At 40.4% G+C, this 17,145-nt stretch overlaps 1 protein-coding gene across 1 annotated transcript in view; it reads right to left on the minus strand.

Annotated features, from left to right (window-relative positions):
* The window catches only part of LOC310883265 (uncharacterized protein), a 32,997-nt gene that overhangs the window by 13,534 nt on the left and 2,318 nt on the right, over positions 1 to 17,145 (minus strand). The window contains exons 2-3 of the mRNA XM_083803304.1: positions 14,563 to 14,617; positions 1,032 to 2,026 (exon numbers count right to left, since the gene is read on the minus strand). Coding sequence (XP_083659430.1) covers positions 1,032 to 1,993 — 962 coding nt within the window. The 5' untranslated portion in view covers positions 1,994 to 2,026; positions 14,563 to 14,617. The remainder of the gene's footprint in view (positions 1 to 1,031; positions 2,027 to 14,562; positions 14,618 to 17,145) is intronic.

The following is a 17,145-nucleotide window of genomic DNA, read 5'->3' on the forward strand; positions in this document are numbered from 1 at the left end:
GGCACTCCTGGCACTCCAGAGCCCACAGGGCTCTGCTGAGCCCTACAAGGGGCAGTATTTGTTTCAGTTTGCCTGATGCTTCCATTGCAGTCAAAATATTTGAAAAAATACTGTTTGTTTTGACAAAAACCTGGGGAGCTTGTGCTTTGTTTTGAACTTGTTGGAAGGAGAAGAAAAAAGGCAATGTTTTTACAGAAATGTTTTCACTAGAGTTAGTAAGAAAAATGCAAACGTGCTGGGGGGGTGGAGAAGCTTTCTCCTGATAGATATATCAGGAGAAAACAAATAAAAGCAATTGACTGGAGAGGACTGCTTTCATCACTGGCTGGTTTTAGCTGTTTAACTGGTTAGCATCAGGACCTGGAAACCAGCCACCCAGGCTAACCTTAAGCTCACTTGGCCAAGTCATTTCAGATGACCTTTGTGGACAGGCACAGATACCACAGCACAGCTCGTGGCTCTTCCCCTAGCAGTGACTGGGATGTGTAGGTAACTGCTTACCTCATGAGGTGCATTAGAATTTCAAAGTCTCAGAGTCGCTTGAATAAAATTTGCTTCCAATTGGAAAATGCTAGTTAATGTAGGTAACCACATGTTAATTCCAAGTGGAAGTATTTTAGTTGCTATTTACTTTTCTGCAGAGTGTTAATGTGCAGTGCTTGGCCTGCTTGGGATACTCAGGAAAAGGTGATCTCTGTTCTGCATTTGTCCCCAATGCACCTAGTGTCCCAAAACTGAGAAACAAGTAGCAAAAGCAAATAATGACCAAGAAAGTCCTCACTTTCCAGGTGTTTCTGCAGGAAAAATAAAATAGATTGGAGGCAGTGGAGCTGTAGATCTGGGAAAGAAAACTGTGGAGCGTGTGGCAGGAATAGAATCTGGCTTTGATTTCCTCTGTAGCCACACACTAATGTACTTAAAGGACAGCAAGCATTAGAAGAGCAAAGGAAATGTATATTTGTTTTCTGGTCTTTCCCATCATGTACAGATAATGTCACATGCTTCAAAGGCTCAGACATGCATCATCTTACCTGCAAGCTATGCAGAGGGCAGAGAGCAAAGCCAGTGCGAAGAAGACGGTCCCTGTTAAAATTGCCAGCATCATCATGTTTTCCTTTCTTTCCTGCCTCACAGCATCTACAGTGTTGGGTTCAGTGATGTTCTTGTATTCAAAGAGCATTGCAAAACCTCGTCCCCGGTCAGTGGTGGTAATTAGCTCCATGATAACCTCAACCATTTCCAGAGATGAACCAAAGACCATGGTCTTGTTTAAAGGTGAATTTGGTCCACAGAAGCGAGATGAAAAAGTGATGAGATCAGAAACATACAATACATCATGGGGACAGACATCCACTGCTGACTGTGGGCTGGAGGAGATTTCCACTGGCAGTACTGTTGTGGGGAGAGTCCAGCTCTCTCCCAAAACTTCATCTCTCTCACTAGCAGCTAGGCGGGCAAGCAAAATTTTGCCTTTCAAATCTTCCTCTGTTTCTTGGTCACTGATATTTTGTCTCTGCATCGTGGCACCACTCGCCACAGAGAATGGCAGTTCTTCTGTTTGGGTCTTGGTGATCCCTTTGGGTTCCTTCATCTGTTTAGACTGGTTTTCTTCAGATGCTTGTTTGGCTTCATCTTTCTTTGAGGCAGCTCCTGGAAATTGTTCCAGGTGACCAGAAAGCTCTTTTGACTGATCTCCTGTGCTGCTCAGATTCTGAGCCACCTTCGACATCCAGGTCTGGAGAGAGGATTCTGTGGTATGGAGAGCGAAGTCCAGGTTTTCCTCAGGAGGGGGCATGTCCTTACTTTCCGTTACAGCAGGGGCTGAAAAGCCATCCCAGGAGGGTGGAGTTTCACTAGAGCTTTCAAAAATGTCAAAGTCAAAAATTTCCAAGATGAGATGGGTTCTCATGGGAATGAAAAATTGCCAAACGCAGTGTGTCCCTGGGTAGTAGTTTTTTGGAAAACCTGGTGATAAAATCAGGCCTCTTTCCATTGATTCCACAACTGCACCACAGGAATAATATACCTGGGAAATTAAACAAATTAGCTTACATCTTGCCAGAGACAATATACAGGATGCAGCCTCCTAGACCTACTGAAAGTCCTATCCTTCCCCGTTAGTGACTGGTATAAGAGCCTCAAGAAATGGGAATTCATTAAGCTCATAAAAGTCTGTCTTCTACTTTCACATTTAGAGCATTTATCTCTCATATGGACAGCCATTCTTAAAGACCGTGCAAGTGTATATGGAATAATCAACCTCTGCAGAAATGTAATCTAGATAAGTAATTAATTTCCATTCCTTTTTCTATTACTGATCATAATAGCATCAATTTCTGCTTTTGGCTAAGAGGTGTTCCCAGGTTATTGATTACTGAATACATTACTTGCTGACATACAATTTTTTCACCGCACAAATGTGTCATCCTAAATGGCTTGTTGTATGTTCAAAATCTTAAGAAGCTAAAGAAAGACTGTCACCACAGTATCTTGAACTCTGTGTTATTTTCATTACAAAACCATTTTTTCAAATGTAAAAAGGCCCTTGCAGTGATTATTACGCATGATTCATGCAACCAACTCATCCTCTGTTTCAAAGACATTGTCTTATTTACTTCAATAAGCAGTAAAATTTAGGTGGTTGTTATTGGGTAAATTGTACTTCAAATGCAAAGCCTCTCAAAATAGTGATAGCAGATACCAGCTCTCACTAGCAAACTAGCAATCAACATGCATTTTGTGTAACAGTGATAGTCCAATGTGAAATATGTTATTTCTTCTTTCTCCATAAATAGTCTTCACAGTCCAAAGAGGACTCTCCGTAAATGGTTGTGCTACCTACCACTTTGCTTGTTCTCTAAAGGTGTATGAGGCTGTTTTCTGCATATCATGTTTACAATGACCTTCTCCCAAAGATGCTCTCAGAGCCTTTTTTCAAGATTCTTTCATAAATTTGGAGAGCAAAGAGCCCTGTCTCTGCCTTGGGCAATTGTTTTTGAAAAGGAGAAATAATAAGTCAGAAGTACTTAGGTCACAAGCCTTATCTAGGGTCACGTGTTTACTAGCATTAATTGGAAGACAAAGGGAAGGCTTTGGGGGTTTGTTTTTCTTTTTTATTATTATTATTGGAAATGATTAGTCGTCTTGGTCTGTTATCTATTTAAACACAAAGGAAGTTTGGCAGTAGAACAAACAAAGCTTATGAAGTCCATATAAAGCCACAAAGATCAAAATACTCAATTTTTTTTTCTCATGCTCCTTTCCATTGGCCCATATTGAAATGGAAAGAAAAAATAATGCAATGCCAAATGTTAAAAGCCCTTAAGTAAAAACAAAAAGCCAGACCTGTTCTGCAAGGCATGAACTTTGTTTTCCAGCAGGTGCTTTTCATATTCAGAGTAATTTCAGGGTAGATGTCAGGGTGGCAATAAAAAAGGACCAAAACAGCAAAGTGGGTAGAAATTGTTTTCCATACTACAGATTGAAATCCAATCTTTGACTTTTAAAAGTGTCACTTAAATCAAAGGTTGTGCTAATTATAGTGGAATAAACTACGGGCTTCTAACTTAAGGCACCTGGACTATGGCTTGAAGTCTCAAGTGGAAAAGAAACCATATTCATGCACCCAGATCATATTATTTTCTGTGAATGCTTTAGGTGCCCCACAGCATGTAATGCCAAAATAGGTAAAGAGAAATTTACAGATCTTTCCTCTAGGAGGTAATTTGTTGTTGTTGTTCTGATCTAAATTAGTTAATTCATGGTAAAAATCCAGCTGAGAACAGCAAAACTTTGTCAATTTAGGAGGATATGAATCCTAACATTTAGTTTCACTTCCTAATTTACTTTAGAATTACAGATACTTTTGTTGTTGTGTGGGGGATTTTACTGAAAACTAGATGATTTCCAGTGATTATACCCTTTCTTCTGTTAGGGAGAGGGTTACTCCTACACTAAGAAGAAAGAGGGCTTCTCTGTGACTTCCTTCTCTCGTGGAGTAGCAGTGCAGACATGTCTTTGTTCTGTCTCTTGAGCTCACTCTTAAATATTTGTATATCAGGAACCAACAAATAATGTCTAACTTTTCATTTAAAAGAAGTACCCAGTTTTGGAGCCAGAATGTGCACCAGAACTGCTGCTACTGAAAGGTACTCATGGCTGTAGGAGGATTACACATCAGCCCAAACTTCCTTAATTAGCAGTGATTGAGGGTTGAGATTTTATTTTGAGAAATACGTGAACTGACCTAGTTGTCTTTTTTCAGATACTGAGAAGGCAGTTGGAAGCATTCACAGCCCCACCTCTACTACCAGAAGACTTTGTTAACACCCAAAAGCAGCAGCCATCAGCTCAGTGGATCTCGTGTGATTAATCAACGAAGTGTTGAATGGGTAAGTGCATTGCTATAAATCCCTCGCCCCCACTCTCAAGAGACGTTCGAATTCCTGCCTTCATTTTCACTTGAATCTGTCATCATTTGGAGACTCTGTGCATGTCCATGGAGCCTCAGTGTCAGGCTCAGATGCTTTTTGTTCACCTGCGAGACACGTGGTTGCCAGTCAGCAGCAATATTTAGTTGAATCCCAACAGGTACCCTGTGTCCGCAGACCTAGGGATGGTGGATTTGTGCAACACATGCATTCCAGAAATATGGCTGAAAGGTCATGGCAATAGGGCAATTTTTCATTTATTATGGCTTGGGAGACTGAAAACCTTCAAGATTTGTTTGGAGAACAGGAAAAAAAAATACACAAGGGACAGGAAATGCAAGACAGATCTGCAAGGGAGAGGGGGGGAGGATTTCTGATGAGTTTATAATCCACAACTGAATTACTGACAAAACTGTTTAGTTCATTTACATCATCCATTATGAAGGCTGAATTTCATCAATTAAACACAGATGTTCCCTTCCGCAGCAAGTTATAAATTCACAGGCTTTTGACAGAGGCATGCAAAAAATTTGGCACATTTTTTAATCTTTGCTAATGGTAGGTTGTTTTTTTTAAAAAGCAACAGTTGATATATGCCTACACCAATTAGGCCAATTATGAAAAGGGTGGGGATTTATTTATTTTTCCAATTTTTTATCTGTTCAGAAGATAAGCCGCTGAGTTTGTTGATGAGACGCACATCAAACTCATGTGGGTTCAGAAGGGACCTATTCAGAGGAACATTTTTTTTGGCAGGCAGCAAGGGTTGCAGTTTTCAAGCATACAAAGGGGTGTGATTGGCAATGGTTAATGTACTGATACATGAAATACAGTGGCTTGCCAGAGGAAATCTTAAGGTGTGAGGAATGGATAGGTGATTACCAGGCAGGAGGGTCTTGCAAAAAGCCACGAATGTGGCAGCTTGCCCACAAGAGCTCTTCAGTGATGGGTAGCGGCCTCTGCCCAAACCACTAGAAGCAGGCAAGGCTCAGTTTTTCAAGCTTCTCTGGCCTGCCTCCAAGAGAGGAATGCTTCAGGCGTGAGGTGGTGCTGGGAGCCCAGAGAGAATGTGGGGAGGTTGCTGTTACATGTAGCTGGTAGGAGAAGGTGACACGGCTGTGCAGTTTAGCTTGTAAAGACGTATGCCCTGCTGAAGAGGAGACAAAGTGATGCAAGGTCCTGGTTAGGGAAACCCTCAGCCCATTTGTGTTCATAGCTTTTGTTGAAGCCCTGAGTGCAGTGGTGATACATTTTCTTCATTCATGTTAATGCTGGTTATGAGGAGCTGCTGTTCACAGCATTCTGGAGGACGCTGTCCTGCCTGCATAGTCCCAAAGACTGTTTATTTTTGAAGTGTTTATCTCAAAGAAGGGGAAGGAGGACGTCCTGTCTTGATGTTTGTTATTTGTGAGCACAATCTCAGATTCTCTGGCTTGAGACCTGTCCAGTGTAGTTTGTTTTCTTTTACAACATACCCAAGAAATATCAAGTTATCTTGGTGTGTACACAGAGCCAGAGTGAAAACCTCAGCAGACCAAACTGGAGACATACAGTGGAGCCACTAAATTTCTAAGACAACCTCAGGGGCCAAGATGCACACTTGATAGAGAATACCCAGTTTCAGGTGTGTGGGGAAAAGATGTGCAAAGATCATAATCCACTTCTCCCTCATTCATGCATTATGCACATCTCAGCTTCTGTGCATTTCTCACAAGTATTTCCAGTTTTAGGCATAAAAATGTCACTTCCACTTCTTTTTAGAAATGCCAGAGAAGGAATAATCAACTACACTTCAAGCTGACTGAACTTTTAAGAGCTGCCGCATTTATTAGTGTCTTCAGGAACAGACGTGTCTTATCTCCTTATCCAAGTTAAAGGGCTTTTAGGTCTTTGTTTGAAGGCTGTACTAGAAAGATTTAATATTAGAGTAATGAGTGAAGATGAGGATAGAACTTGTTTATGCAGACCTTAGGCCCTTAAAGAAGATCACTCTGAAGTCAAAATGTTTGGTTATGATCCTGTGCTTGTGACCACAAGGTTCTTTTATATTTTGTCATTTCCTGTAAAGTATACCCACTAAATAGATGATACATCACTGATTACGTGGTGGTTTTTTTTTGGGGGGTGGTAGTAAAAAGAGAACCCTTCTCCAGGTAGATTTTTTGCTTTGTTTATAAAACAGTCTCCTAATGTGTCGTGTGTCCCGTCCCGCCCACCCCCCCCCCGCCCACCAAGGCTGCCTAGTAGCCTTATCTTGTCAGCTTACAGCCGACTGTACACCATATGTAGAGATATGCAATTAGATGTTGGACAGAAATGGACGTGGTCTTAGAATACAAGACTGTTCAGTCTGGATAGTTAAATTTAGCCATCTGAACTCACCATAGTATTTATGGGGTGAAAATCCAGGAAGCTTTATTTAGGATCCATCACCCCTCCAAAATTAAAAACATATAATGTGCACACATGCATGTACATGTGTGTTTCTTTCAAAGAGTTGGAAATGTTTTAAGACTACCTCATCAGCTCTTTCACATTTTATTCTGCACCAGGGACCTCTTTAAAACCCTGGCTCAACCGATCCTTGCAATTGCTCTTAACATGCAGAGCTAGGTATGGTATCTCAGTTACTTGCCCCTCCAAGCACAAGAGGTTCATTCTGAGTTAAAGATCACTCAGACTCACTTGGATATTTGAACAGAGCCAACCACCTGGAATGAAATAGGAAGTGGCCTGAACTTTCATCCAGAGCAGAAAGAAAATGATTGAATTTAGGACTTAAAAAAGGAAAAAAAAAAAAAAAAAAAAAAGAAAAAAAAAGAAAAAAAAAAGAAGAGGGAAAGAGATCATTCCCCACTCCTAGCTAAAGGGGGGAGAAACAAAATATGGACAAGTCTTTACTTGCTGATGTGGTTGGAACTAGCTGCAAAGCTACCAGAAATACAATTCTTGTGGTTCCCAGCAGAAGGACCAAGTTCTCCTCTCACAGTATTTCCAAGTTACAGAAGTCTGAGTTTTTTGGATGCTCATCAGATACAGGATCTAAGGAAAGACTATCCCAAGAGTAAGATCTTAAACTAACAGTTTTATAAGTGAAGTTTTATAAGTGACCACGTTTACTTCACTAGCTGACTGATCTAGAGATCAAAGATGTTAGGGCTGTTTCCAAGTGGAGGACAAAGTTAATCGGAGGTTTTATAAAATGAGCACTCTACATAATTTTGTATTTTCAGCTCATCTTATCATTAAAGGTTTATTTTCTTTCATTAGAATGAACTAGATACAGCAGCAGCACATCAACTTATTTTTCCACCTGGCAGTACAGAAATTCCTGGAACTGCCTTGGAATCACCATTTTCCCCTCTGTCAAATTGCCTTTGCTGTTTAAAGCATGAGACAGCAGCAAAAGGAGAACCTCTCATCCTGTATTATGGCAACTCTTCAAGCATCTCTGGATGCTTGGAAATAGCATGCCTGGCAGCAGTAGATCAGGACATGGGATTGACAGAGCATAAAAAAACTGCTGGTAGCTTGCTTGAATTTAAGGAGTTGTCCCTGTCTCCTTTTTCCAGTCCTCAACGGTGACTTTTTTCAGAATGATCCCCCAAAGAGCTCTCAATTTGGAGAGTATTCTGTCTGGTGAGGGGTCTTGTTCTCTCCTTCTCAGTAGCCGTGTCCTGACACAAATCCATACACCAGCACACATAGTCTGTGTTCTTGCCTTGTGCCCTGAGGAAATTCACATAAATGAGCACTGAACAGGCCTCAATTGTAGGACCCTGAAACCAGGCTGAGCATACATTTGCTTTTAATACATTTAATACAGAGCAGTTGCACTCCTGTTTTTAAACAAGGGTCTAATATTTCTTGAAGTGCGTGCAACCTGCTGGATTTAAGCAAAATCAAAACTACATTTTTTTAACAGATGTTCTGTTATTTCAGTAGTGGGTAACAGCAGTTCCACCACATGATTGTGATTATGGATGTGACATTTCCACTCTGCAAATCCCATTTCCAAGAACCCAACTCATCTTATATTACTACTTGGTGCACATCAAGCTGCTTTACAGGGCCCTGTTTTCATGCCTATCGACAAGTTTTCTACTGTTCTTAATGGCTGACAGGACATTGAAGAGAACCCACATGCAGGTAGGAAGGGGAGGGGACTACGAAGGCCTGTAGCTGCAGGAGACAAGGAAAAAGTTTTGTTAGAAGGGAAGAGGAGGGAAGCAGGAATTCACTGCAGCAATTACAGCAAAATGCAAAGTCTGAATGAGACTTAGGACTTGGAGGCCCAAATGTACCTCAGACTGTAGGCATGCTATTTTGTCTTATTCTTCCCATATGTGACTTTGCTGCAGCTGAGCCCTAAAAATTTGCAAAAGATTGCTTGGAAGGTGCTGCTTTATTTCACAGGAGAACAGACAACCTTCTCCTCACTTCGTGGGGAGGAAAAAAAAAAGGCAAGGATGTTAATGTTTGCATAAGCTTGGAAAGAGGCAAGTAGGCTTTGTCACGACGGAAAGAGAATGATGGGACTCGGGACATCCCCACCTGCTCCTGGGTCAGAGTGGCCAGCTCCTCGTGCCTGCCCAGAGATGCAGCATTTCCTACGGCAGCATGCCAAACCATTAGGCAGGCCATTGCCACAACAAATCTCTGTGAATCAAAGCAGCTGCAGAAGTGGCAGGAGAAGGTCAGCAATCTCATTAGAGGCAGGAGGCCCAGGCCCCCCAGCCACGGCAAGGTCCCAGCTTCACAGCTGCAGCATATTTTGATACCTGGCCTCAAGCAGATTGCATAACTGTGCCATGAGGTCACCATCCCTCCTACTTGATCCTCTCTGAGAACAGGAGGTGGGGAAAAGGAGAAATAAAAAAAAAAAGAAAGAAAACACAAAACCATGGGCGCTCAGGCAACCACCAGACACAGCAACGCACTCCAGTTTCTGTGGAGAACAACAGACCTCCTCATTTAACTCCAGAGACGCAAGGCCTTTTTCTGCTTACAAAAAAATGCTTGTTCCCAGAGACACAACAAACAAGAACTGTTTTCCGAACAATCACCCATGGAACAGTACAGCTTTCCATAGCATGATCAGCAGTATACGCAGTCTGTGCATATATTGTAACTTGACATTTTGTACTTGCTTTCAGAGCAACCAGAGAAAAGTCAGGTTGATGCTCTCCTTCTTTTGAGAGGTTTTCAGATGAGAAGCAAAAGCAGTTTATCCTTATTAGGCCAGAGATGCCAACCTTCACTGGAGTTATGTATGGTGGGCAGAAATTTCTGCAGACATTTTGAAGATCCTTATGTAAGGTAATGAATAAGATCACCCAGCTGTGGTCCTTGCCTCCTTCTAGACACAAAAGGCAGAGACATTTCCTGCAGAGGGAAATTCATGGTCTTAACAGCCCTCTCAAACTAAGCCTCTCAACTAAGGTGGAGACCTTAGGAGACTTACTGGCTAACTCAGTTTTCTAAAATTTCCTAGGTGAAACCTGCCAGAATACTTTCAGGATACTGAAAAGATAACAAAAATGATTCTTGTTCTTTTTCCCAACATCACAAATATGCAGAAGTTTTAGTTCTCCCCTTTACAGTTCTTTAATTAAGATTGATTTGGATTCACCTACGAAAGTCTTGCAAGTTACGGCTATGTAAGTTTGGCTAAGTGAAGTTCTCTCTCCTTAGCCAGTTCTTTATTTGTTTTAGATTTTTTTTAGGGCTACCTCTATGTAGGTATTTCTACTTCATATATACTTCCACTATAGGTACTTCTGTTATTTGACAGTTTCCCAAGCTGAAGTTACTACCACAGGAGTACCCTGGTGTTTACCGATAACTCAGTAATTGCTGTATGCCAGGTGGAGAAGAACAGGTGAAGAAGTGGATAAAACATTGGAAGGAGTGTGAAATGCAGATAGAAATGCTCTGGAAGAGACCTAGGGCAAGGCATAGGACATTTTTTTTTTTTCCTTTAATTTCATCAATACTCTTACATCTGGGTGCTCTTACTAGAAACCGAGTGCCAGGTCTTATTCTGAGCTCTTCATCCCTCACTCTGCAGCCCCACATTGCAAAATTCATGTCCTCATGTCCTTCTTCTCATCTCAGTCTGAAAAAGAAAACACCCAGGCTGCTTTTCTATGAAATTATTTGAAAAATCTATTTAAAATATGCAAATCCAGTGCTTGGAAAGACCCATTTGACTAGGCAGTCTTCCCTTGGGAACTACAACTATTACACTTGTGAGGTAGAACTATGTCAGGTAGAAATCTGTCATTAGTATCTCAAATTTATCATGCTACGTTCATGCAACAAATGCAAGTGAGATGTGTCATTATGAAGGCAGTCTGATCGTTGTTTTCCTGCTCTCATCCCAACATTATTTTTTATGGTTAAGGAAGCAAATGATATGTAAGATAACATCCACCAGGGAGTGCTAGAATTCATATCAACGACCAGCTTTTCCATGCAGACTTTTCAGGCTAATCCTTGAGTGGAAGTTCTAATTCTTGTGACTGGACACTCAATGGACATATAGAGTTCTTCCAACAGAAATGCAAGATACCATATCACATAAGATCCTATAACCATACAAAGCTTGTTCTTGTTTTATTTTCCTTCAGAAAATACTCTTATTCAAATATCTAAAACATAAATAAATAAAAATAAAGCTTTAGAAAGAGAAATGAAATCATCATTTAGAGTGCCTCCTCAGGCAAATGATCACAAATATGACGAGGAGCATCATAAATCAAAGTAACGCTGTATAATAAAGAGTTCAAGATGCTATGGCCATTTGCTTCAGGGCTTTAATAGGTCAGCATAGGTCTTTTTTCTTATAAAGTAGGTTCTCATTAACAAGGTGCACACGACACACCATAAAAAAAAATAACAGTAAACGACAGAGTTGGTGGGAACTGACAGGGTGATGAAGGAGTTTCCAGAAGATCAATCTGGTTTTCATTTTCTATAAACTGAACAGGCCAAAGCAGCTCAAATTAAAGAGTAGAAAACATGGTCAGATTATGTCTGAACTGCTTGGTAACCAGACAAAACCTATAACAAAACAAAAGCTATAGCACTGCAGTAAAAGTTTGCTTTCAGAGTTCAATATAAAAGTCCATTCAACAAGCTAAGTATGCGTTCATAGCAATCTGTAAAACTAGTGTTCCGAAATTAACTTTAAATATATAAACCTCCCAAATACTTGGGGGAGATTTAAATAAATCCATATGCAGCTTAGGTGCTCAAATATGCTTTGTTTTGTGTTGAGAGTACCAAAAACTGGAGAATGAGGAACTGGAAAGCAATCACAAGCAAATTTTGCTGGCCACTTCCCAGCAAAAAATTTTGATCTTTAAAAGCAAACAAAAAACCACACACATACATGTAAAGTTGCTTTGGAAAAAAAAAAAAAAAACTGTTTGTGCTTGGATTTCCAGCTGCATGACCCTATTGTTTCATCCAGACACTTCAGATGTTCCACGTGATGGAAGCCTATTGTACAAACATATGGAGAAGGAAACATTCCACATGTGAAAGCTAAAACCTGCTAATATCGCCACTAGCATGCTGAAAATCTTTAGGAACTGGTTTGATGTTTCACTAAATGTCACTAGCAGGTGAGAGGGCTTATGCAGAAGACATGGATAGTGATCCGTAATAAGCAAATAAAGATAAACCTCCTCCCTTTCATGCAAAAAACTTGGAGTAAAAAATATTTGTAACTAAGTTGTTAAGCAAGTATTTGCTACAGCTGAGGCTGGCCATTCAGAGGTCTGTTATGGTCTGAACACACACAGACACACACACACACACACACTTGTCTTTGGATGGTATACAAACAGCAGCACCTATCTTCACCTCACTGTTTCAGGATTCATCTCCTCTTTTATGCTCTGAATAGGGAAATTTCTAAGACTCCTCCTTTGCCAGGATTTCAGAGAGCAGGATGCTTGTAAATTTTACTGCCTACGCATAAGGAGAGACCATGAGGGCACAGCAGGGACGGTGTGGGAGAACACAGAAAAAAGTATAACAGACGCTGCAGCCAGAGGAAAACCTAAGCACTGGGTTTGTTGTTATAGGGTCTCAACCAGTGAGCAGTTTATTTTTCCAAATAAATCTGCTTTGCAGACATCCTTTCTTCTTCCCCATTCAAGTTTCAACCAGGAAGCCTGGAATAAGTTACTGTTGATTTCAGAGGCAAATCAAAGTGTTCAGCCTACTAAGCTCGCATTTAAAGTTAGTCTTGATGAGAAACTCCTTGGGGCCCTTGTATTCAAATAGTGAAGTCTGAGATTCACCTGAACTGCCCACCCATGCAGATCTGTAATACAGGCAGGAAGATAAGCGGATGGGCAGCCTGGGCTTCAGGCCTTGGGTCTAATGGTATAGGCTCCATATTTTAAGTCAAATGTAGAAGAAAAAAACAACCTTTAATAAAATCCTAGTCACTCAAGACAGGAGAATACTTACTAACCAAGACCAGGAGAGGGCTGGATTTAGGCAGAATAAGTGGATTGGATCTCCAGCAGGCACACCCACTTTGGAAAGGCTGAACAATCGTCTCTCTGGGATTTGGATTAGGTTGGAATTTTAGAGGCATTTCATCCCAGATCTCCTGTATTCGTGAATCTTTCCTTACTGGCATCCTTGGTACCTGGCCCTTGTTAATAGTCCTGCTATTACTTAACAGAATAATGAAACACGATCACTATGGAATAGATCAGTAAGAGATCAGTGATCCAAAAGTCCCTCTTCAGACCTGACAGTAGTTCTGAATGGAGGCTTGGGCCAGCCCATTTTGTTGAGGTGGTTTGATGTTGCAACCTGGCTGCTAATATAAAGAAATTAGAAGAATAGAATAGTGGATGAAAATGAGATAGCACAGCAGGTTATGGCTTGTATGTGGCAAATTTGCTTTTGTTTTGCCACTTTGAACACCACCCACCCCTGCTTTATACTGAAGTGTAATGGTGTTGCCTGTACTCCCCCAGGACCAAGGATTTCATCTAATTTAATAGTTTCTGTAATTAGATATTTGTGAAACTCTGAAATCCTCTGATGAAAGGTGCTGTAGAAGTATTACCAACTCTTCTACCATGAAAGGACTCCACCCAAACCCAAATACAGATGTTGTCCTCAATGTACATCATTACTAATCCAAATCAGCAGTACTTATGGCCTGATTTAAATCCTCCTGAAGTCCAAGATGACTTCTGTGGTTTTCAGTAGGGCCCCAAGAATTCTAGAAAGGAAATAAAGGCAAATCAGCCTTTTCTCCTCTCAAAATTGGGACCTCCTTTTCCCCGGACAGGACCAAGACTACCTGAAGTGAAGCATAAGGCCATTTTCTGCTGAGGGCTTGTTAAGAGGAGTTATAACATCCTTACATTGAGTCCAAGGACTAAGGCTGCCAGTAAGGCTCTTCTCAACTGTTGTATAATCATTCTACATATTAATGCAAGACCCTGTCCCAACTCCACTGTCTTCCTGCCATGGATTTGTACAAGTAAAAGAGGATTATTTTTTACATTTAGTAATTCTCATACTCAAGGAAGGGCCTAAAATATCTTAAAACTTGGCTGGTGTTGTCATCTATATCTAACTATCGAGCTGGATATTGATAATTTAATATTGATAGACCTGAGATACCTGTGCATGGACTGAACTTGTAGTAATAATAATAGCGTGGAAAGGGAAGAGCTGCTACACCAGCTTTAGTCTAGCTAGCTACATACTGCTGTGTAGTCACTCTCTGGTACCAAACATGCCACGCATTCTTTTAAGAAGAAGGGGAGGCAGGAAGAAAGACAGACAGAGGAACATTTTATCACCATTCCTGGTCTGTCATGCAAAGAATTAAATGAAGGGGAAGAGTAATTGTTTGCTGGTTACTACAGGAAAGTTTGTTAACTTTGTTAACTGGGTCTTTTTAAACCAGTGCAACAGGATTGTTTGCTTCAAGCTACTTAGATATTAAAGGAACAAAAATGATTTCAGTGTTTTCATCTAGGAGATGGCTGGCATCTCTAGTGGTACAGAACGCTTTTACCTCCTTCAGCATAAATATTACTCACATCATTCCAGCAGGCTTCTGCCACTGGCTCACTTCTCTTACCTTGGCTGCTTCTTCTATCACCGGCTTTGGCAAACAGGAGAACTGTGGTTCAGCTCTACAAAGAGAGAGTCCCATGTGTTGTGCAGGACTCAAGGCCAGCCTCATCCATCTTCTCAGCTTTCAGCTTCTTCAGTGCTTCAGTAATTAGAATTATCAGGACTGAAACACTGTGGACATTATTGCTGCTTAGTGTGAAGTTAACAAGAGAGCCAGATTTACGACACTCTGGCCAGACAGAGAATTTATTAAAAAAAAAAAAAAGTTACAAATGATTGCCCAGTTCCAGGGATACATACTCCAGAATCTTATTTTGCCAGAGACTCCACGTGAACTTTAGCCTCTAGGAGAAATCCGCCTGCATTTTTCTAATTGAAATACCAGTCAGACCAGTGGCGGGATGCAAACTAACATGCATGAAAAATAAAAGTTCAATGACCCAAATCAATTATGTTTTAAGGGCACTGCTCTGGACTCAGTAGGAAATATTTTAAACAGGAAAAAGAACTAAATAGGATCATTCATTGAACTGACCTGGAAATGAGACAGAAATTTGTTAAATAAGTTCAATGCAAGCCAGTTTTATGTACCAATTAATAGAAAGAAATAAAGACAAAAAGAAAAAGAAAGAAAACAGATATTTCTTAGACTCCAATAGTGTTTCAGACTTCTGCGTACTAAAATGAACAGTGCAATAAAACAAAACAATTCTCGTGCCTTCCTTGAGTACAGGTGGTATAACACAGTTTACTTCCAGACATAAAAAAAAAAAAAAAGAGAGAAAAAAGCTGTTTATAGAAATCCTGAAACCATATCTTTATTAAAATAGGATGTCCCACAGCTCTTCTGTATAAAACAAAAATAATAATTCAAAGCAAGAGCATCTTCTGAAGATCAGAACAAGGTACTGTGGCTGGATTTTAATTTTTAAGCACACAGGCACAAGTTAAGGAGAAACAATGCTACTGCTTCAAGATATAAGAATATAGCTACTCTCCAAACATCCAAGCTTTTTGCACAGTACATATCTGCCAAGGTATATTGTAAACACAATAGGAAGCAGCTACAGCAATTAATCAAGATCTAAAGAAAATAGGAAAGACCTATCATTTTTCTTCTTCTGAAGCAAAAAGTACTTTCACAAACAGTGAAGAGATTAATAGACACTGAGCTTCTTGCCAGCAAAACTTTCAGGTACTGTGAAGGTGCCTTATTTGTCTTGACTGGTTTAGGTTGTTGGGCCAGAAAGACAGTCTTGTGTGCATATACAGTGCTTTATAGTGACCTATAAAGCAAAACCTACCTGGACCTTAATATCCCATTAAAGTGTAACTAAAATAACCTCCACACCTGGCAGCTGGGATTGAAACCAGATGCGTAGCACATCTGGTAAAGAACCGGGCTGCTGCTGTCAGGCACTGAGCTGTCTGAGGGATGTACTTTTCTGTCCAGCAGTTGTTTGGAGAGACTTCATAAAGTTTATCTATATTGCCTCCACTTTTCTTAAGGCAGACACGGACCAGTAACATGCTCAGACCAATTGTATGTCAATTTTAAACATTTGATAATTTCCATGTCCTTCCCTCCCAATCAGAAGTGCATATTTTGCTGCTCCAGTTGCGTAATTTACTGATTCAGCTGCATGCTTGGTTGATCTGGCAGGAGACTAGTACAGTAGTTGAGATTCTGGATACATTGCCAATTGTGCAGTGTGCTTTGTTGATCGGGGCCGTAGAATTTAATAGATGAAATTTCATACACTTTACTAATCAGGCCACATTCTTTGCTAATTGAGGTGCATATTTTAGTAGTTGATTATTTTTTTTTAATCCTTCACTGATCTTGGGAAGGATCCTGCTCCCTCTGAAACCAGCAGGAATTTTGCCATGGTCCTCATTGGGAGCAGGACTTTCACTAAAAGGTCAGTATTACTGAAGATTTCCTAACAGAAAAAAGAAAGGCTTGACATTTTTTTAAGCCAGCAAGTGAACAGAAGAATACTAGGTGAAAGATGGCACTGGCACAGAGACCTCCTCCACAGGGATTTGATTAAACAGATAATATTTTATGGACGTACAGAGACCTGGAATTTTGACTATGTTATTCTTTCATCAGCTTACATTCTTCCTTCAGGATAAACAAGCCGCTTATCTGCACATCTTGTTCCATCTGATACAGACACACAGGAGGAAACATCATACACCTTATCTTCAAATTTTCTTTCATTTGATCTAACTCCTATTTTAATGTTGCTGTAGTCCTTAGTAAAGGGTTCCAGAGAGAGCTCTATTTTGCTACAAAACCTGTTTCAAACATCCATGCTACCCAACAGCATCCCCAAGTTCCTCAACTCTGACTGGTGGAGACCACCTTCCTGGATGAAAAGAGCAGTTCAGTCTCCCATACATCATGCAGACTTTACTCTTTCCAAGGGAGTTCCTGTTTAATTTTCTTTTTTTTTGGTACTGCTAACTCTATGTTAGCAGTATGCTACTCTATGCTACTCTAACTCTATAATTAATTTCTCATAAATCTTTGAATACCTTTTTTCAACTGCTAAATTGAACTAGATTTGAACCATCAGTT

The sequence above is a fragment of the Anser anser genome (genome assembly GCF_964211835.1).
Source record: "Anser anser genome assembly, chromosome: 18".
Taxonomy (NCBI): domain Eukaryota; kingdom Metazoa; phylum Chordata; class Aves; order Anseriformes; family Anatidae; genus Anser; species Anser anser.